The sequence below is a fragment of the Chamaea fasciata genome, unplaced genomic scaffold, assembly GCF_029207755.1.
Source record: "Chamaea fasciata isolate MVZ Bird 193981 ecotype frontalis unplaced genomic scaffold, bChaFas1.0.hap1 SCAF_5, whole genome shotgun sequence".
Lineage (NCBI taxonomy): Eukaryota > Metazoa > Chordata > Aves > Passeriformes > Sylviidae > Chamaea > Chamaea fasciata.
This window is the reverse complement of record NW_027094090.1, coordinates 65,929,877-65,951,819: the sequence shown is the minus strand read 5'-3', so window position 1 is coordinate 65,951,819 and position 21,943 is coordinate 65,929,877. Positions and strand designations below refer to the sequence as shown.

Sequence of the window (21,943 nt, the reverse complement as noted above, 5' to 3'; positions counted from 1 at the left end):
CCAGCCTTTTCTTTGAGGAACACAATGGGATTGTTTCAGACACCCACCGGTATCCACACAGCTGCAAGTGACTCCACTTGCAGGGTGGAACCTCTGCCTCATGTGGAGGACACAAAAGACCCCTCTGTTTTGGGAGACCCCTAGAGAGTGGGGATAGGTCAAATGGTGGCAGGTCTAGCTTTCGTGGATTAGCTTGACATAAGGTTTAGCTCTGGGTGCAAGCAATCCACTCTTGAGAATTTCTTCACAACTGATGGGATTTTGGCAGTGGTTGAGAAGGCAAGCAGCTGAAAACTTGCAATATTGGCCAGAGAGAAAATTGCCCACTGGTTTTCTGGCTACCTTATTTGTACACCCCTCAAGTAAGAGCAGCCTAGCAGATCTTTTCATAGAGTGAGCGGGAGTATCTTCTGAAACAACACCACGCTCATTATTATAAGATGAAAAGAAGAAAACAATCCCTACAGCTCACAGCAGCTCCCTTGCAGAGATAACAGTTCATTCCCTCTGCAGCACTCTCTGCAGTGCTCACCTTGGGAAGCAAAGACATGGCAAAGGACAAAGGGTCTTGTCCCTGGAAGCAGGGAGAGCTAAAAAGCCACAAGCAGTAACAGTGGCTGTGTGGTGGGGAGCAAAAACTGATGTGAATTGGGCAGGGAACCAGGTGGAAGTGACAGAAGGCAGGGATGCACAGGCTGTCAGTCACCGTGCTGGGCAGAAGTGAGGCGAGGGGAAGGCTGAGGTTTTGTCTGCAGGCAGGACTGGTGTGGGAATTGTGGAAGAAAAGTGAATGTGCAAAAAGAGGCAGAAAGGTACTAAAGTGCTCTCAGTAAACTGAAGAGAATAGCTGAATATATGTAATAAAGACATGCTGAGTACAGTCAAAAGGAAGACTCAAAACTTGAAAGTTGGATTGAAGTCCACTTTGTAAGGCTTGAAGAGCGTATGGGTCTGGATCCTGAAGGAGCCAGAGCTATTTGCTGACGACTTAAGTTATGATTTGTTCAAAAGCTTCCCATCTGTTCAGGTTTGTACTCTGTTTCACATTGAAATTACTGCGGATGGATGTCATAGAGTGGTGATTTTGGACACATTCTCGTTGGGTTTTAATTTTTTATGTGATGTTTTGGGCTTTTTTTACAGAGATCAGCACAAAAAGGCAAAACACAACCAACTGTGACAGAATATATAAAACAGAATGAGCTGCCTACAGATAAATGAAAACAGTCCAAAATAATAGAGACCAATGTGAATCATGACCAGGAAGCTTATTTGTGATAATAAACACGTCATCTGTGTCAGATAAACAAATCACAAATATTTATTAAGATAACAAATGGATTATAAATAGAGAGACATCCCAAATTCAGATCGTGTCTCTCAGTGATAGTAGACATGAATTAGCAGCCATATCTGCCAAAATAAATCTGGCATTCTCACAGTCATCATTTAAAATAATAATAATAACAATAATAATAATAAATTAAAAAAAAGGAGAGTACAGAGAAGGAGAGGGCAGACAAGCATTGTTCTTTTCTTCCACTAGTATGACATAGTTTAGAGAGATCAGGCTGCATTAGTGCTGCTAAAGATGATACAAGCATGACAATGGTAAGAAAAAACGGGAGGCAGGGTTGAGGGAGAGGCTTTCCTGGTAGCTGCAGTTCAGTTCTGACCCCAATCCTATGAGCTGCTCCAGGCAAGCAGGTGCATCAGGCCTCATTTTGAAATCAGTGAGTTCCAGCCGAGCACAAAAGTCTGTCTAGCCAAGGCATCAGCTGCCAACTTCCACTTACCTCCTTCTGCCACTCTTTCAGATGCAGATAACACTTTATTGATGTGGCATGAGTTTTGATATCATGAAAAAAAAAAGTGATAGGGTATTTATTCTTTAACTCCGGTGGTTGTGAAATGAAGCCAGTCAATTTAAAAAGACCAAAATTAATTTTCAGGAGGACCTCAGTAAAACCAGTTGTTCCTAATGCAAACCTGGCACTGGTTTGTCGTGTTGTCCTGAGCTCCTGGAAATGGAGAGGCTGAGATTCTGCAGCAGGGGGGATCCTTCCATACCGTACATTCCTGTGTTTCAGACCGTAGACTTCAGGACATAAACAGTATTATACCAAACGGAACAAAACAGGTCTAGGAAATACCAAATGCGACTGAAACAATATTGGGCTTGGCACTAATTTTTGTATTTTCTTCCCTTCTGTGAAGGTAATGGTGCACACTCAAGGCCAAGCTCCTGTTGCCTCCATTCAAAGAGGGAACAGAGGAACTCTTAATGTGATAGTCTGCCTGTCCTGGTTAGATTTCCAAAGAGGAAAAGGAGCAAAACTCCCTCATCAGAGCTAGTGCTGGTCCGGATGGACTTCTCTGCAGTGATAAAGACAAGGTAGAACGCTGTGCCACCGTTTGCATGACTGTCAGGAATACAGTCAGGAGGATGGGGCCAGTCTCTCCTCAGAGGTGCACAGCAACAGGGTAAGAGGCACAGGCCCCAAACAGAAACACAGGAAAGTTCTGTCTGAATATGGAGAAACACTTATTTACTTTGAGAGTGACTGAGCACTGGAACAGGATGTCCAGAGAGGCTGTGGAGTCTCCTCTGGGGATGTTCAAAACCCAGCTTGATGTGATCCTGTGCAACCTGCTATAGCAGGGAAGTTGGGCTAGATCATCTCCAGAGGACCTACCAACCCAGGCCATTCTGGGATTCTGTGAATTAAGCCCAAAATAAAGTCAGGAGCTCTCAGCTGTAAATGCCAGTCAGCATAATAAGAGGTAGGTGCTGCCCCAACTGTCCTCTGGATATTGTGCCACGACTACTAGACCAATTTGAATTTTAAGGGATGTTCTTGTAGCTGCTTGATATTTCTATTTTCCTTCTGATAGGGTCCTACATACTCATTTGAGGTACATTCAAAAATCCATCTCTTCCCTACGTTCATATGATCAGATCCTTTCAGATATTCTTTCTCCCGTGCAGCAGTTCAGTGAAGGTCCTGAGCCTTTTGACTCTTCCTTACAAGCCAGCTTCTTGCTGCTGATGCAGTTGGACTGGCCTGTCCTGGCCATCTCTGTGCTCGCCTATTTCCCTGCATGCCGGAAAGGTCAAGGCCCCGCTCCGCACACGGACACGTCCACAACTGCCCGCAGTAAAGGCAGGAGTGCCCCAAGGCTTTGCAGGCGGAGGACACGGGCGCTGCCTCACTGCTCAGGGCAGCATGCAGCCTGTCCTCAGCGATCCAGCCCCGCGCCTCTGCCTGGCAGCAAAAGACTGGGGTAAAAATAGACAGAGAGGCCTCCTCAAACTAACCTGCAGGATTTCTGGGCTCAACCCTGATGCTCAGGACTCAGTGGGAAATTCGAGGTCATATTCACGTTCTGTGCAGTTCTGAGAACAAGTCTTTTGGTGTTGACTGAAGCCCCCAGCCTGGGCTGGGAGGTTAGGAGCTTGGCTGTGGCCCTGTCTTCCTGAGGAAGATCCGTGGTTTCTGCCTTGTTTTAGTGGATGCGCTCACCTACAACTGAAGGCCGTGATAAAGCGGATGTCGTAATGAATTGTTTATTTATCAAAATAAACAATGGAAATTTATTTGTGAATTTGGGATGCACTCACTGAATGTTTTTGAGATTTAAAACAATGAGGACAATATTTTGTGGGGTTTTTTCCTAAGGCCTTTGTCTTCTCCCAGGAACAGGAAAAATTAAAGCCTGGAGTAATCTACAGATGCTTAGCTCTACTATTTTTTTTTTTAATTAGCTATGCACTTTCATTAGCATATAGAAATACTAACAGAAATACTTACTGAACAAATGCACTGGTTTTATTATGAAACAATGACAAAATGATGTTAAAGTATATGTTGTGTTGCACACTGTTATTTTGGCGTCTTTAGATCACTCTAAAATGGAAGGGGAATTAAAGGCTGAAGTGGGAGATACGTATCCTACTGCTTTGTAAATGAAAGATTGCATCTGTAGTTCTTAGAATTAAGTAGGGACCTGATGTTATAACACAAATGCAAAAAAAAAAAAAAAAAATCACGTTTCTGGAGAAAAACCCCGTGAAATTAACATGGCACCTTGGCCTACAGCTATTACAAGGCAGTTAATATGGCATAACTTAAGGACCATCAGGAACTTTTGCTTGCAGCACAGAGGGAGGGAGGGAGGGAGGGAGGAAAAGAAAGAAAGAAAGAAAGAAAGAAAGAAAGAAAGAAAGAAAGAAAGAAAGAAAGAAAGAAAGAAAGAAAGAAAGAAAGAAGAAAGAAAGAAAGAAAGAAAGAAAGAAAGAAAGAAAGAAGAAAGAAAGAAAGAAAGAAAGAAAGAAAGAAAGAAAGAAAGAAAGAAAGAAAGAAAGAAAGAAAGAAAGAAAGAAAGAAAGAAAGAAAAGAAAGAAAGAAAGAAGAAAGAAAGAAAGAAAGAAAGAAAGAAAGAAAGAAAGAAAGAAAGAAGAAGAAAGAAAGAAAGAAAGAAAGAAGAAGAAAGAAAGAAAGAAAGAAGAAGAAAGAAGAAAGAAAGAAAGAAAGAAAGAAAGAAAGAAAGAAGAAAGAAAGAAAGAAAGAAAGAAAGAAAGAAAGAAAGAAAGAAAGAAAGAAGAAGAAAGAAAGAAAGAGCGGGGTTTAATTTAATTTTTTGGTTCAACAACTGAATCAAATAATTAATTATCTTCACAAACCAACCAATTTGAACATCCCCTTAAATCCTAAAACAGGAGCTTGCTATTGACAGCAAGGGATTTGAATGAACTTCTCACAGGTGTGAGTCTTATTCCTAGGGAATATTGATTTCTGTTATTTAGCTTTTATGTTTGAAAATATGAAAAAATTATTTCCACCTTGAAACTAAGTCTGCAGGAACAGGCTTTTATTAAAGTGCAAATTTGGTTAAAGTGCAAATTTTTCTTTATCACATATTACTTAATTTTCTGAAATAATGTTTTTAGGAGGCAATGTCAAAAGTACAGTTAAGTGGTTCAGAACTGAGTCCTAATTGATGGTGACAATAATGAAAATGAATTATTTACTGGAAGCTTATTTTTTCTATTTTTCCCCGTTGCTTTTACCTCTCATTATTCTGCTTGGAAACAGACTGTCCTATAATGATTTGAGTGTCCTGCTGTCAGTATTCAGGCAAGGATTTGTCAGAATGTCTTAATGCACACTAATATTTTCAGTAGGCTTTTAATAGAACGTATTTCTCTCCAGTTCCTTTCACTCCTAATATTTAATGTAGGGTCTTGCATCTCTTTTCATGTTTCTCTTTTTATTAACTTTCCAAATATATTCAGAAATCCCCTAATTTGTGTCTAGCAATGACTTACGTATCGAAGCGTTAAAATCTCCAATTAAAAACATTGAAGCTAATGTTGGAAAACTGATAGAATACTCTTGAAGTTCCTAGTTTAAGTGTATGTGATTTGAAAAATATGAATTTTTAAAACAGCTATTTTTATAAAAAGGAAGAAATGTTCTTGAGAATTCCATCTTTTTTCTTCTCCTTTTAGGAATTAAAAGTACAGAGGAATTAAAAAAAAAAAAGTCATGTCCAAAGCTGGGGAGGGAGTGCAGTGAATTTTCATAACAGTGTTGATTTTTATTTGAGACTTTCAGGATGGGCAAAAAAAAAAAAAATCAATCTTCAATTTTTTTGGAAGCAACATCTAATATTTGGCACCCACACTGTTCTAAATAAACCTAATGGATGTCAGATTTAAAAGAAGAGCGATCTCCAGAATGACTCACTAACATGGTAGCTGGGATCTGTAGCTGGCTCCTTCCTCCTTGGGTGGCAGAGGGCCGTTAGTGAATTTGTGGCGGCTCCTGATTTTGCTGTGGCAGCAGCAGGACGGCCAGCGATGGGGCTCCTGGCTGCAGGAAGGGGAGAAGCTTTGCACAGCTGGCTTCTGGCTTGCCCACGGAATGGTCTCTGGGACTGCACGGCAAGCAGCTGGGTGCTGCGGGATGTGAGTGCGGGGCTGTGTGCACGGCTGCTGCAGAATGGGAGGCTGTAACAGGGCCTTGCAGATTCTGTCAGTCTGGTGTGTGTTGACTTTAACATCGAACAAGTAATTTGGGCCTGTTGGGAGCGTGGCTAAATGGATGACCTTAGAATACCTGTTGCTTTTCTCTTAGCCGTGGTTGTTCTTAATATTTCTCTCTTTCTTTTATTTTTTTATAAAGGCCTGGTATGGGAGGTTTGATCTCTTGCCAGATGGCCAAGTGGGAATGCTCTGTTCAGTTATGCAAGAAGCATGGATTTGATCCCTACCTCCTGTTTCCATGCTCCTAGGAATACGCGTTACAGAAATAAAAGCATTAGCCTGCAGCCACGCTGCTGTGCTGTGCTCCCACAGATCTCACGTGGGCAGCAAGGTCAGCCCCACTCAGGACTCTCAGGGCTGGGGGTGTTGTGGCACTGTGGAAAGGAGCCACAGAACACAAGAATGTGCCCAGAACACTGTCCTCATCTGTGCTGCTCTCCAGGGCCTTCCCACTCTTCGTGGTCTATTTTTTGTTACTGTTGTTTCGCTGATGCACCTTTATTTCAGAAATGTGCTTGCTTTTTTTTTTTAAGTCAGCAAAGGTTATTACTGTGAAAATGTAAAACTGTGTAGATGTGATGTGAAGAATGGCACTTTGGAGTTCACAGCCAAGAGTCTTCCCAGCGACACTTAAGACAGAGAACTTTGCAATCCAGCTTTTCCTTGCCAACCAGTTCAGGGTGCGTCAGACACTAGTTCAGTGCAGTCATACCAAGAGGTACCATTTCTACCTGTGCCAGTAATACAGGAGTCATTTTATACTCGTGTGTGCACTGACAAAGTTGCATTTTTACCGTTTATTGTGTGTGTGTGTGGCGGGGATGCTCGCAGCATTGCCTGGGTGCTTCAGCCAGAGGCCTGTGTGAAATACTGCGGCACACTGTGCCCTGGAGGACTCACACTCTGATGGGCAGCGCAGGGACAGGGCACCGGAAGGGCTCTGGCCCTCATGAGGAATACGTAATGTGGTGCTGGTGAGAGATGGTTAAAGCTGTGACTCCAGGGCTGAGTAGAAGCCTTTGGACAACAGGGGAGAAAGTGTGGAAGCAGAAGGAGTTGAGGAGGAGGAGGAGAAACAAGAGTGGTCGAGAAGGGGCACAGGTATGGAACTTGTATCAGCCTCAGGCTCTGGTTTGTTCCACTCCGCTGCGTTTTACCCCAAAGCCCCACTGCTGGTGGAAGAGGAAAGCCACTTGTGTGTGGAAAAGGCGTCTCCAGATACCTGAGTCAGAAGAAAGCTTGTGCAAAAGGAAAGGGGGGTGCCCTTGGCCCTTCCTTTATCCCCCTGCAGTAAAAATACCTCAGAAGCAATACAGGTATTCATGGTATAGTTAGAGCATCCATATGCCATGGGGAAATAAAGGTACCTTTTACTTTTCACTCCCAAATGGCAGAGCCCTGTTCAGTTTGGTGTCATTTTAATGTCTTGTGAACATGTAGTGATTGTTGGTGTGCACTCGGACAAGGTGCTGATTGTCACCAGGCACAGAACAAGGGTCAGCGTTCCTTCCTGCCCGTTCTTCTAAGGCAACACTACAAGCAAAGCATTGGAGTCAGACCTGAAGCAAAATCTGAGCTCAAAACAATTCTAAAGGTTAGGTGAGCTCAACCTTACATGCAACTGGAATACCAAAACATCCCTCAGATCTGCAAACCCCCAAAACAAGAGGGATGTCTGGAGAAAGCTGATCTGCGTTCTGACCTTGTGCAAAAGCAACTCAAGCAGTTCTGCCTGAATGTTTGACAAATGCTGTACAGCAGACTACAGGAATTTCCAACACCTTCAAAACACAACCACAGCAGCACTCTGTATTATCCTCACCTTCGCCTTTTACATTTCCTTCAGGTTCTGAGTTCTATTTTATTAAATTCTGGTATAAAACATTATAATAAATATTAAGCAGCAACATTTTCCATCCTAAAAAATGAAAGATGGAAAAATATTATTGTTTCCCTTTTTCTAGCAAGAAAAGTGAGGCACTAACTACCTGCCCAAGGTGAGTTTGCTCAGTAAAAGATAACAAAAGAAAGAGCAAGTTAATTCAATGTTTTGAAGGTTGAGTGTTTTGGGGGTTTTTTTGTTTTGTTTTGGTTTTGTTTTGTTTTTTACTTCAGAGAAAGCACTCTGGTGGGAAAATGCAGCTTCAGAAATGTGAAAATGAGTTCAAATACAATGTGAGTCTAAAAGGGTTGACTGCTGCACACAAATTCGTGTCTGTGACACAACAATAGATGAGTGATTGGTTTGTGTATATGTAATTGCGATGGCTCTAGCCTACAGGAAAAAAAAAAGCTTTTATGCAAGAGTTCAGGACAGGGTGGAAGCCCTTGGATATTGTAGTGATGGAAAAACTAACAGACAGAAGAAGACTCTAGACAGTAGTGCTCCTTTTGTTGGAGGAGAAAGATAGCGCGTGTGACTTTTTGTTGGCTGAAACTTGCCGGTGCAAGGCAGTGCGGGGTGAGCTTGGTGGTCACAGGTGCCAGTCGGCTCCCTGAGAGCAGCCCTTGCTGTAATAAAAGGGTCCTGTCCTCCAGACCGTCAAAAACAGCCTGTGAAAGGTTATGAACTGTATCCAGCAAACATTTTTCTGGAGAGAGAAGAAACTGTGTCCAGTGTTCCGCTGGCTGGGAATGGCATTGCTCCATCTCCACCAGCCAGTTCCAAGAGCCAAGCCGTGCAGCTGGGTGGAGACTGGTGCCTTTGCAGTTGAATTGAACACTGTGTCAAGCAGCTGCTCTCCTGGTTTGCCTCCAGGTTCTTTCTGTGCCGTTGTCCGCACCTGCTTGTGCCTGCTTAGACAGATCTTGTCTGCAAGCCTGGGAGTTTCATAGATGACAACATTACTCAGGAGTTCACAGCCATTTATGGCCTCTCACTCACTACCAGGGTCTTCTGAGGGCTTGACCCAGTCCAGTGCTACCCTGCTATTGCTTCTCACCCAGGACTTGCTGTATGGCTGCTGCTCTGCCCACCCAGCCTAGAGATCCAGTCTTCCTTTTCTCTCTCTCTGTTAGCTCTCTTTTTGTCCTTTATGGATGGATTTTGCAAACCTGCTGGCTCCTCTTCCTCAGGTTTGGAGGGAGACATGGGAAGGGACTGTATCAGCCTGCCATCACCCCTTGCTTTCTCTTGAATTTTGTAAATGGTTTGAACTGGATTTCACCAAGCAGCAAAAAGCATTTGGAGGGCTTTCCATCAGCAGTGTATAAATAAAAATGGATAAGAATAGATAGGATTGTTGCTTCTTACATCCGCTTCCCCGTTTTATTTTTGACAGGTCCTGACACCCACACACACACTCCTTGTTCAGATTCGGATAGATGTGATGTTATATCTGCTTTGAGTTTTTGGCAGGGTTTTCCATTCCTCACAGAGAGTTTCAATAGCTCCTGCCCTGGTCCTTAGTGCTCGGGCCTTGAACCTTTGTGCTTTCCATACTTATGGGTCTTACCAGGCCCATCATTAAAACATCACAAGGGCAAGAACTGCACCTCCTGCAGGCTCTGAAACAGGGAAGCTGCTACTGCTGCTGGCTGCTGATCTCCTCTGCAGCTCCACTGGGTCCAACATCACTCCCCCTCTTCAGTCTGCGCTCCCCACTGCAAAGGTGCAGAACCGAGCAAACTATCTGCAACAGATAATTTCTGTAAGGAATTTACCCTTCTCCCCTGAGCTGAATATGCATGAGTGGGTGCTGATGTCTTCAAGTGCATTCCCTGTTTGAAGAGGCTTGCCTTCTTTTTTCCCCTGTGCTCCACTTTTAATGCTACGTATCAATCACAAGTGTTCCCTGGTGCATCCGAAAGCTGGTATTTGCTATTCAAATGGTGTGAAGCTGCAACTGTTTACATAAGTTTTGAGGAATTGTTTCTGATCCTGAAGTGGAAAAGCATTCAAATACCTCTGTCATGTGCAGCACAAAGCCCTTTGAAGTGTGGGTTTGATGTTTACAGGTGCACTCTCGCAATTCATTTTTCGCGAGCGTTTGTGCTGGGAGACCTTGGTTGCCGGAATGGAAAAGGGAAGTGTGAAAGCAACACAATAACAAACGGGTGCAACGTTCTTAAAAATTCGGTGTTTCAGTCAGTTTTTAAATTGCCAGCTCTAAACATGAGCGGTGGAGGGTAGTGCGAGACAGAGATTCCTTTTGCCTGCCATACTCTGTGCCAGATAACGTAGAAGCTGCCGGCTGCAGAAGTCGGGCTGGGGCTGTTGGTGAGTGTCCAAAGGAAGGCCGCGAGGGTGGTGAGGAGCCTGCAGTGAAGCCTGTCAGGAGCACCTGAGGTCTCCTGGTCTGTTCAGCCTGGAGGAGGCTGAGGGCAGAGCTCACAGTGATACTCAGCCTCCCTGGGAGAGGAGGAGGGGGCAGGCACTGATCTCCTCTCGGTGGTGACAGCGCCAGGACCCGAGGGAACGGCCCGGAGCTGTGCCGGGGCAGGTTCAGGGCGGGGATCAGGGAAAGGCTTTTCCCCCAGAGGGCAGCGGGCACTGCCCCGGCCTGCCGGAGCCCCGGGAGCGTTCGGACAAGGCTCCGGGGCACACGGGCTGGCTCCGGGTGTCGCGGGCAGGGCCAGGAGCGGCACTCGGTGTCCCGGGGGTCCCTCCCAGCCCGGGACGTCCCCGCCCTCGGTCACTTCCCCGCGGACGGCGGCTCCGGGGGGCGCCACGGCCGGGCGGAAGTGACGCGCACGTGAGGGCGGAAGCGGCGCGGGGCGCGCGGCGCTGCGGGGGGCGCGTGCGGGGGCGGGGCCGAGCCCTCAGAGCCCCGAGAGCCCCGCGGAGCCGGCGGTGCGGGGGAACGGCTCCGGGATCGGCTCCGGAGAGCTGCCGCCGCTCCGGTGGGTACTCTCCCGCCGGGCCCGAGCGGCGCCTCCGCGGGACGCTGTGCTGGGACTGCGGCCTGTCACGTCCGGGGGCCACGGGCGCTGCCCGTCGGGAGTCCCACCAGCTGTGAGGCAGGAGAACTTAGCAGCGCCTGTTGGGGAGGGATAGCAGGGTTGGAAAATGGTTCGTTGCACTTCTTATCCCGGGTGCGTTAGGAAAGGCGTTGCCTGCAGGTCGAGGGATGTGATCCTGCCCCTCTGCCCAGCGTTGGTGAGGCCACGCAGGAGTGCCGTGTCCATTTCTGGACTCCTCAGTGTGACTCGTGGAGCTCCAGCAGAGAGCGACAAAGGCGGTTAAGGCTCTGGAGCATCTCTCTTGTGAGGGCAGGCTGAGGGAGCTGGGTCTGTTCAGCCTCAGAAAGAGATTTTCCAGACAAGTTGTGGTGTCTCCCTCACTGGATATTGAAGGGCCATCTGGGTGCAGTCCTGTGCTGGGTGCTCTAGGAGGACTCTCCTGGAGCAAGGGGCTGGACCAGATGACCCGCTGGGGTCCCTTCCGGCCTGAGCCATTCTGTGATTGTTTTGTGGTGCTTCGGTGCTGAGCCATGACATGAATTGGGACATCTGCCAGGCAGGCGTGGACATAAGTTTTGAGAAATTGTTTCTGATTCTGAAGTGGAAAAGCATTCAAAACGCATTCAAATTCAGATGGAATCCTCGAGTCGGCGGTGACATACAGGACTCCTGAGCTCCACACAGTGTTTCAGGGAATGGCAAGGCAATGCTTCTTTTCCCCCCGTGGGGACAGATAGGAGATGCTGCAGCCTGAAGGGAGGAACATAGAGAAGGAGGTGTCAGGGAGAGACACGGGACTCCGTGTTGCGCATTGTGTGGTTGTTGCTCAGAAAGTCGGCTGATGGCTTCTGATGGGGTTTGGGTATTTGGTACTATCCCAAGGACACTCCCAGGCCAGCAGTTGTGCTGCTTGGAATGACTTGTAAAATAAAACCATATTGTCAATGTTTGCAAGTGAACCCAAACGCTGCTGTGGTAATTGCAGTTTTTGTAATAATCTTTTTTCTATGTTTGAAATAAAGAATGAGTTGGCCAGCAGTAAGAAGACCACAGGACTACTAGACCTAGCTGTGCACATGAAGAAAGGATGCTGATGGATGTGAATTCACGTCCAGCAGGGATGGTCATTGATAGTATTTATTCTGGAAATCAACAGGAAATCTTGTGAAAAGGTTTCCCCCCCCTCCTGTTTGTTTGTTTGTGGGGGGTTGTGTTTTGGTGGGGTTTTGTTTGGGGTTTTGGGTTTTTTGTTTGTTTTCTTTTGTTTTGTTTTGGGGTTTTTTGTTTGTTTTGGTTTGGTTTTGGTTTTTTGGTTATTAAATATGGTTCAGATATTGAATGGTTGAATAGCACCTGGATTTTCCCAAGCATTTCTTTCCGAAGAGGAGGCTCTTTATGCCTGTGCAGTGGAGACTAATTCTTGACTCTGTGCAGGTCACAGTGCAGCTCCCAACCAGGAGTGTGGGGCAGTGCTGACAGGGGTTGTGGCATTTCACGGGGTAGAGGCAAATGTCAGCTGGAATTACCTCTTTATTTCATGGAGGTTGCATGGCTGCTGTTGCTGGCCATGACTTGCAGACTGGGCTGACCTGTCCTGGAGTAGATGAGGCAGAACTGCCCCCATGCCTTGGCTGTTCCCTGAAATACAGAGCCTTCCTGGAGCAGGGAAAGGAAGCAGAGAGTGCTGCTCCTGCCAGAGGCAAGGCCTGGAAGTAAAGTGGCTTTGGCGTGTCCTTGCAGTGGCTTTTCTGCATGACAGTTTTCCAGGAATCAGAGGTGCTCCAGTCAACTGTCCCTTGCTTAGACCTTATTTTAGGAAGGTTGGCTGATAAATTCTCCTGATATTTCATTACGTTTGTCTGGTCTGAGTAGTAAAGCTGAGATGTAGAGGCTGCCTGATATATCTCTGTATTCCTGGGATGCTTTGAATGGAGGAGAAACAGCCACACCTCCAGAGCCCCGAGGCAGGAGAGTGCCTGGGGCACTCCCAGAGCAGCACAGGCTGCTATTCTTAGCATCTGTCCTTCTTCTATCACTCCAGATATTTAAACGGAGCTTTAAATCTTCATTCCTTCAGATACAAAGTGCTGTTCTCTCAGCTCAGGAGTTCGTGGGGCAGAAAACTTAAAGCAGATAATTCCTGGGAACTGCTCTGCAATCGGGCTCCTGGGTAATACCAGGTGATTGTGGTCACGTCTAGCCCAGCTTGGGGAGTGAAAGGGAACGGTAGAAATTGAGGGCTGGGGAAAAATAGTATTGAAGTAATCCTGAAAGCAAGGCAGGTTTTTTTATATAACATTTTTTTTTAGATTAAAGGTAATGTGCAGAGGAAGAAGAGGATTATGTCTGAAATTGTTATGTTTCCCATGGCTGTGGTGTAAGAGATTGAGGGGAATCATTTTTATCACTCAGAAAAGCAATTTCTGTAGCTAATCAGCTCTGCATAGACCCCTTCACAAGAGATAACATTTCCCAGAAAATAGTCCATACAGGTGTCATTTATTTGACCCAGCTTTTCGTCAGCTCCCCTCCATCAGGCTATTCTGTAGGGAAATTGCTTCTAGCAAATGTGAACAGACTTGAAGACATTCCTTATTTGGTGAGTTCCCCTCCTGTCCTCTTCTAGAAGTGCAAGCATTGCCTTTGCTTTTGAGTGTGTAAAACAGGCAGGGATTGATCTTTGCTGGATTGATTCGTTTGTTTCCTTAACTGAATGTCTAAGGCTTGGTTGTGATATGGCACGTGGAGCCTGGGGGCTCTAAAGCTCCACAACCTTGGAGCAGAGGGTACTGAATGTGGAGGTGCAAACCAGGGCATTGCAAGTTACGGTTTGTGGCAGTGGTTACATCTGCAGCTGGGAGGGTGGAGCTGATTTTGCATCAGAAAATTAGAGGAAAAAACTAGCTGGATTTTTTTTTACTGTTTTTTGTTGGAGTTTTTTGTTTTGTTTTGTTTTTTTTTGGACATGGTGTGTTTCTGGAAGTAGGTATTGCCGTGGTCTGATAGTGAGAATGAGAAGCTCAAGACATTCTGCAGGAAGCTCTACATCATCATTGTGGTTAGCCTGGTTTTGGAATTACGTTGTTTAAGAGAACATTGCAGAGGAATGGCTCTCTGGAGGACTTTGCATAGCCAGTGGCTTCTGTGTACTTCGGGCACACAGAACCAAAGTGCCCCCATTTAGGAAATCAGAGAGTGAGCTGTGACTGGACGCTTGGGATTGGGTTCTTAACTTCAGTTACGATGTCTGTATAGTAGGTGTAGCTAAGCTGTTTGTTTAGGCTTCCTTTGTAATAAGTAATGATAGGAAGGGAAGGCAGGCGATTAGCAGACGTTTGTGGTCAGTGTATGTGCTGCCCTGGAATCAGATCAGTTGTTCATTACAGCATCTGATTGTCTCCGTTACTGATGAGAGCCAAAGGTGGCAGTTGCAGAGGGGATTATCTGATTAACTTTAGAAATCAACATCTGTCTGTCAAAATGAGCTTTATGTATCCAGCTGGAGGAGATCAATTTCAGCCTGTGCTTAGAGGACAGGGCCTTCTCAGCAAGGTGAGGGAGGCTGCCTGTGTTTCACAGAGCAGCTCTGCGCTGGGGGAAAGATTGTCCTGAAGACAGTAGTGGCTTGGAGGGGGTCCTCAGCTTATGGAGCTGGCAGGATAGAAGTGCACCTCCAAATTCGTTTAAGTCTCTACTGTTCAGATTCTCTTAAAAAAAATACTGTAATAGCATTCTCTCTTCTGGAGAGTCAATATAATTTGTTGCATCTAATCCATCTTTAAATGTCTGGTATTATGCCAAGGATTTGCCACATGCTATTGTAAAGCTGGGCTCTGAGATCTCAAGTTTTGATTCTTTCTCTTAAGCCTAAGTGGAATACGGCAGTATGTGACAAGCCAACAAATCTAAATGGCTCTGGGTAGTTTTTCGGGTGAGAGGGAGTCTCCAGATTTCACCTCTATTAGCTGCCACAGCTACTGTTTCTTTCAAAGCAAAGTGTCTGAGCCAAAGGTTTTTTTAACAGGCTCTGGATTCTTGACAAGGAGGTACCTTAAATGCTGGGCTCACAGTTTCAGAAGTGGATTTTTGACAGGCCAGTGCTTTTCTTCTGATGCTCCTGCTGACTGTCAGGCTCCTCAGTGCTCTACTGCTTCTGCAGGGCCGTGGTGTGATGTGAGGCCCACTCCTTTTGAAAAGGTTTTGGCTGTTCAGGTAGAGTTGTGGGAGCAGGAGATGCCCTGTAGGATTCATTTTCTGCATGGACTTTTCATTGCTGGTGTTCTGAGGTGATGCTATACTGCGGGGATAGGCTGAAAGGCTGAGTAAGTGTCCTGTAAAGCTGGAGGAGAGGAGCAGAAACGGCTCTTACAGCTGTGACTAAAGTCACCTGGTGATGTAGATTGGGCCGTGGTGTGCTCCTGCTGCTTGGAGGGAGGGAGGGAGAATGACGGCTGCTCGAGCTGTGCATTTTCCTGCACCGGTTGCCAGTTTCTGTGTCTGGGGAACTCCAGCTCCTCAGTTTAAATTCACTTCTTGATAGTGGGCAGGGTGGGACGGCTGAAGTCTGGAGCTGTTTTGTTCTAGAAATAGCACTGGGAGGCAAAATCCCAGCCAGTGCCGGGCACTCCGAAGATGGAGAAACCCCACTCTTGCCTAAAATAGCTGCTAGAGGTCTGGAGACCAAAGCAGTAACTGCTAGAATGGAGTTTGAGGGTGCTACTATAAGAGACCTCTAGTAACATGAGCACCCTGGTGGAGTACAGCCTGCTACGGGGCCTAATTAGGGTCTTGTTAATGTTTTCTTTCATCACTGCCTTCCAGCCTTCAGATGGTGATTAGACCTATTTATAGGGGCAGAGTTCCTTAATATTCAGCGCAGTGTACTTTCTTACCAGTCAAATCAGTAGCATCTGCATCTTTGATTGCTGCTTAATAACACTGTAGAAGATGGTTAATTAAAAAATATAAATAGACTTTTCATCCTCTTAACTTACCAAAGTTGGATTAGCGCAGGGACTGTGGTGAGCCTCTCATGTCACTGCTGGAAAGGCATCCTGCTCTCTTATCCAGGATAGTTACCTCTTATGTGCTCTGCTGAAGGGCTAAATTTCATCCCCTCCCATCGGTGTCAACACAGGGCAGAATGATTGGGTGCTGCATAATAACAGGACTTGTACGTGGGCTCCTATGCTGCATTTGAGCAATTTCTAGCTTGTGTTTCAGTGTCTACATCTGTGTGAGTGTGTGCACGCTGCCTTATCCTGCCCCTGAACAGGAAGAGCATGTGCAATGACATGTTTTGCTTTTCAAATCTCTTTTTTAAACACAGCTTTCGTTTTTACAGCTGGTAAGCTCCTAGGAGTGTGCTTTATCTGTGGAGGGCAAGGTGTTGTAATTAACTTTTCATATTGTTCTTATTTTTTCCTCGGAGGATTTAATTCTGAAATTTTGTTGGGATAGTCTCTAGGCAAGCCTCCAGAAAAACCAGGGGATGACTTGAACATGCTAGCAGATTTGACCGTGGGAGAATGTTTGTTCAGGTGAACACGGTAGAAAGTGTTATGTGTAAGAAATTACTCCCAGGGAGCAATCTGGGATGACTTGTGATGGTTAACCAAGGTATAGATGTGACTTTCCTCTGTCAGAGGAGACAGGACGTTCTGATAAGCTGTGCCCAGAGCCTGTCTACTCCGTCTTTTGAGTGTGTTTGATCTTAACCCGTGGATCATTTCTGGCTTGGTCTGTTCCCACTTCAGAACCATACTGGTGGTGGTGGGGTAGTGGGGCGTGGTGAGGGATGTGCAGACGTGTGTTTTATTGCTTATTGCTGATCCCTGTGTCCTTACAGGTGGCTGCAAGGCATTGATCCTTTACTAGGATCCTACGAAAGAGAGACATAGGGTTAGAGATAGCCTGTCACTTCTTTTCTGAGATGTTACTGCCTGTGGGATTTAAAGGCCTCTAGTTCTTGCTGCCTTTCCAGAAGCAGCAGCACAGTATTGGCTAAAGCAGCCGTTGTAGCTTTGAAGTGTATGCACTGATTTTTTTCCAAGTATTTAATCCCTCTCCTCCCCTGAGCCTGATCTTTTTAGTTTCTTGAAACATGTTAGGGAGGCAGGTATTGTTGATGGCTTGCCTTATTCTCCCTTTATTTTCACGGCAAAGTACACGTCTGGTAAGTGCTTGTATGTAGCTTTACATTCTGCCTGTGTTAAGGGCAGCCAGGCTATTTTTCAGTATTGCCTTTGCTTATGTTCCTTGAAAAAACTAAGATATTTTAAGGTTGTGGGGTTGTTTTATTTTTAGATAATCATTCCAATGGTCAGTCCTCCATAGAGCAGTATTTTCTAAAGAACTTAGGAAAGACTTGCTTCTTTTACAGACTCTGTTTGCTCTGTGGCAAGTTTTTTTGGGCTTGCCTTAGCGTAAGTTTTGTTCTTATGGAGAGAGGTGAGCAGAGCAGGTGGAGTGTTTCTCTGCCTCTCCAGAGCAGTGAATTGTATGCTTCCTTTTCCGGGGGCAGAGCTCCACGTGTCCCTCAGAGCGTTAGACTTGGCTGTGGTGAGTGGACAAGGAAGCCCAGCTGTTGGTTCCAAATGCCTAAAACCCCTGGAGCGCTCAGCCTGTGTCTGTCCTGGTTTACGTCTTTCAGGAGGGCGAGACCATCCGGTGGAGATCCATTGTGTTTCCCACTCCTGCTGTTTGTCTGGGCTTCTGCCAGTGTGAGTTCTGGGGCTGAGAGGGAGAGAACAGCTCTGAGTGCGCAGGAATGGGCACCAGCCCCGAGGAGCTTTGGAGCAGCTTGCCTGAGGTGAAAGGCACAGACAGCTTAAGGCAGAAGTGCAAATCTGAGCAGTCAGCAGCTCTAGTCAGAACTTCCAAATCAGGACATAGCACTTGGAAGCAGGTGGTGCAATGAGAAAACAACCTTTTTCTCTTTTTTTTTTTTTCACTTTAATAAGGTAAATGAGGTTATTATATAACACCAGAGCATATTTGTCTTCATCCTGAAAGTTGACATAGAAAAAATAATTGAATAAAAAACGGCTGGAGCCCTCAGATGCTGCAGCTCTTTTCCAGAGCCTCTTTGATCACAAAAGCTCTGTGTTGCTGCTTCCTCTGCTTTGTGTGACCCATTGGTGGTCACACCACTAGTGATTAAATCTCTTGGCTGATCTCACATCGCTTTTGCGACTCGTACTTTCTTTGGGCACGTGTGTCCATTTCACACAGAGAATTTCATGTCAGCCATCATAACTCCAGCATGCTGTACTCCTGCAGGAACACACCAACTCCCCCTGTAAGATTCTGGAGTGATACTGGAACCAGCTTGTTGCTTTGCTGGAAGTCCCTTCTATATGCAAGATGCAAGCAGTTTATTTGCACCTTTGCTGTTCGTGTTACGTGCAGGCTTGGCACCCATTGGATAGGGTAGGAGAGTTGACATATTTTAACATGCAGCACTTGCTTTTTTATTTTTTTATGTACTAATTCTGATAGTGGAGCATGGCAAGAATATGTGCTGCTTCCTTCTCAGTGCACTGGAGTTTGAAATAAAGGAAGAGTTAGTGAGTGATGTTCAGTCTTTGCTTTCCTTCCTGGCTTCTGCAGGGAATATTTTGAATTTTCCCCTTTAAAATATTCCTTATTCCTGCAGTCTCTCTCTGTTACGTGAAGCAATTCTCCTTTTATTCTAACCGGGGGTGAGGCCCTTGCTCAAACTGTTGGTAAAACTGCCTTATTTCTCCAGTTATTTTGATCCTAAGAGGTAACAAATAGCAGCTGTAGCATGGGATTTTGCACAAATCTAGTCGTTTAGCTTTTGCTGTTTTCCCTCCTCCTTGCTATAGACCTCCAACTTGTTCTCTTGCACAGAACGAATTGTCTCTTGTATCTGTCTCTGGCAGTAATTTCCAGAGTCTGCCATGTTTCTCCGCTGTATTGTTTTGGGTTTTTTTTGGGAAAGGTGAGAATCTGAAACTGGTTTGAGTCTTTCCTGAGAACCTGTGAAGGTGACATTTACCGACAGACAAACTGTGACACTGTGTGCAGGAGCACCCAGGGATTTTCCTGCTTTGCCCAGTACTGGGTGCTCCTCTCTTTGCAAGGGAGCAGTGAGACCTGAAGGAAAGTGTTTGGCTTCTGACTGCAGGGAAAGGAATGGTTTGGGAGTAGCTAGAGGAGCGCCGCTCTGTCAGTCAGCAGCTGAGCTGAGCTTGGTTTTAGAAAGGATGCTAGGAGAATTAGGATTGGTGAGAGTCTGAGAGATCATATTGGGGCTGTATGATCTCATCTGCCCTCAAGAGATGAAAATCTTGGCTTTCTCAGGACTACCTTTACACAGGAATGGTTTTGATAATGCAAAAGGTTCAGAAGTTTCCTTCTTGCCCCTGCTTCCCACTGTGCTTCATGACTGGACAATTACAGCTGTTTATCTGGCTGTGGTAAATTGGGTCATTGAACTGATTTGAGTTAAAAATAGGCATCTCAAACATCAGCAGCACTGATCTGACCAGTGGCAGGGAGGATTATGAACTCCCTTTGCTGCTGGGGCCGGAGTAACTCACAGCCACGTCCTTGCTGTGTTTTCTGGTTTGTTTATGTGTTATCAGCTTTATTCCGTGGTGGCAGTCAAAGAGTAGATCTGAAAGGAAAAGTATTGAAGCTTGATTGTGGCCAGCAGATCAAACGCTGCTGTCTCAAAATTAGCTGTACTCCTCTCAGATTAACTTGTATGTTTTACAGCTCTAAATAATAATTTCCTGTCTGCAGAGCAGGCCCAGTCAAGAAGACTAATCAGTGTGCATACATTGCTGCTAAAGAGTGCAGATACAGAGTCTGGCTGCCAGTGATGCATGAAATGAAACACAATAGGTCTAGGCTTCCTAGACTGGCAGCACAGCCAGCTTTCTAATGGCTGAGCTTGATTTTGCAAATCTATTAACTGTGGAAAGGCTTCTACGTGCCCTTACATCTTATATGGTTCATTACTAAACACCTCCACCAAAAAGAGCTCAAAACAACTCAGCAAACCCCGTATCCCAAAAGAATACCCTTAAATAACAGCCACATCACATTTACAGATAGCTTTTCCTACCCTACTGTGGTGTCATCTCAAAGGAAAAATTTGGAGAGGGTGGATGGTGTTTCTTAAATATACAGAAATGGCTGCAGGCAAGTCTAATCTGTTATCTCTTCATTTTGTGAAGCAAGATAGGGAGTTGAAAGAATGTGTGAAGACCCCTCTAATTTTCACATATTAAACTGTATTTTTATGTTGTGACTATGTCTCTTCCGGTTCCCGATTTGTGGGTTTCTCCAGTGTGGGCTGTGTTTCTACATTATTCTCAGCCTGCACTGCTGTAGAGCCAGGAACGCAGGTTGCACACAGCACTGCTCTCTGAACTAGTTCCTGCAGACTTCCAAGTGCCACAGAGGGAATGTGGTGCATCCTGAGATCTCCCTCTCTGTTTCTGCTACCTTGGCTTTTTCACCCTCCTTTGTTTTGCTTCTCCTCAGCTTAATGAATATTTTCTTACGCAGATGTACTCAGCTCTGTGTGATGAAACCCTGGAACGAGCACCTGTAAACCGTGTGGTTGTGACAGCCTGAATGAGAAGGGACATGGACAAGACAAGTTTGAAGGGAGTTGTGTAGACCTAGCAGTAGAGTTTGGGTTAGGAAACTGTATGGATACTCTGTTCATTCTTCAGAATGTCCTAACAGTAATGTATTTGTGAGTTTGCAATGTCTAATGTGCTCAGAGAAATGGATTTTCTTTTTTCTCTTAATGTTCTTCCGAGTCCCAGGAACTTTTTTGTTATTTTTGTGAGTAAAGACATGGGAGGCAAACTTTCTGGGAACTGCTGAGGGAGAGGTGAGCAAGGCTCAGGATGGAAACATGGGTGATGGGTGACCTCCTGGCTGAGCTGTAGAGCAGTGGTACTGGCCCAGCTGCTTCCAAAAGGGTGCATGCAGCTCTGGTGTGTGGCACACGACCGAAGCATTTCAGTGACTGGTCAGGCTTGTGATGTGAAAGGATTCTAAAATAAGGAGCCTTATTTCAAGACAGTTACTAAGGAAAAATCCAATCGCCAGAAGCAACAAACAGCTCCTGGGAGTCTCAGAATGGAAGAACTCTCATTAAACCTACTTGGAGCAAAGGGGTGTGTGCCCATGCACGCCTTGTAATTTCATGGCTTCCGTTCTTGGAAGAGCCTGATGGTGTGTTTCTTGGGACAGAAGTGCAAGATGACGTACTGCCTTTTGCCAATAGGGTTGGATAACCTGAAATACATCCACAAGGAATCTGAGGAGAGAGAGGAGGGGACAGGGTGATTTCTGACAAGTCTTGTTGCCACTCTGAACTGACTTTGCTTCTAACTCTGGTCTTTGTTTTCAGCACAATATGAGCAGAGATTTGTTAAGTAGCATGCTAAAAGAAAATTATGGTTTTCAGGAACATTCAGATATGCAAGAGATTCCCACCTCGCTGTAGCTGCCTTGAATGTATTAAAGGTCCAATATGTCAGCCTTAATAGTTGTGCCTTTCTCCTCAGCTCACCAATTCTGTTGCAAATGCTTTCCTAAAACAAGTAGTGGAGCAGGAAGTAGAAGTTCCTGAGTAACTGGTGTGATAAAATGGCAGTGCGCTTACTGTAATGACCTGTTTGTCCTTTGCCTTAGGCACAATGGCCACAGTAGCCCAGAAGCACTTTTTGGAAGGGCAGACGTACTCCGTGCCCCTGATCCAGCCGGACCTGCGCAGGGAGGAGGCGGTGCAGCAGGTGGCAGATGCGCTGCAGTATCTGCAGAAGGTCTCCGGCGATATCTTCAACAGGTAAAGTGCTCTCCTGGGGGTTGGGTGCTTAGCAGGCAGCATTACAAAGCAGGGTGCTGTGATCAGGTTGCAGCAGTGAGAGGGCAAGCCAAGGAAGTTCAGAAAAGGGATGAAAAAGGACCAGATGCACTCCAATAGGAGTTCATTAGATT

General features: G+C 45.7%; 1 protein-coding gene across 4 annotated transcripts in view; it reads left to right on the top strand.

The window, feature by feature from the left end:
• WASHC1 (WASH complex subunit 1) overlaps positions 1 to 21,943 on the top strand; it is a 121,297-nt gene that overhangs the window by 73,482 nt on the left and 25,872 nt on the right. For 3 of the 4 annotated variants that reach the window (XM_066184227.1, XM_066184226.1, XM_066184230.1), the window contains one exon: positions 21,638 to 21,791. In XM_066184227.1, the coding sequence (XP_066040324.1) occupies positions 21,638 to 21,791 (154 nt within the window). Of the gene's footprint in view, positions 1 to 10,805; positions 10,892 to 21,637; positions 21,792 to 21,943 lie in introns of those variants that run through there. The other variant, XM_066184229.1, reaches the window with a different exon arrangement.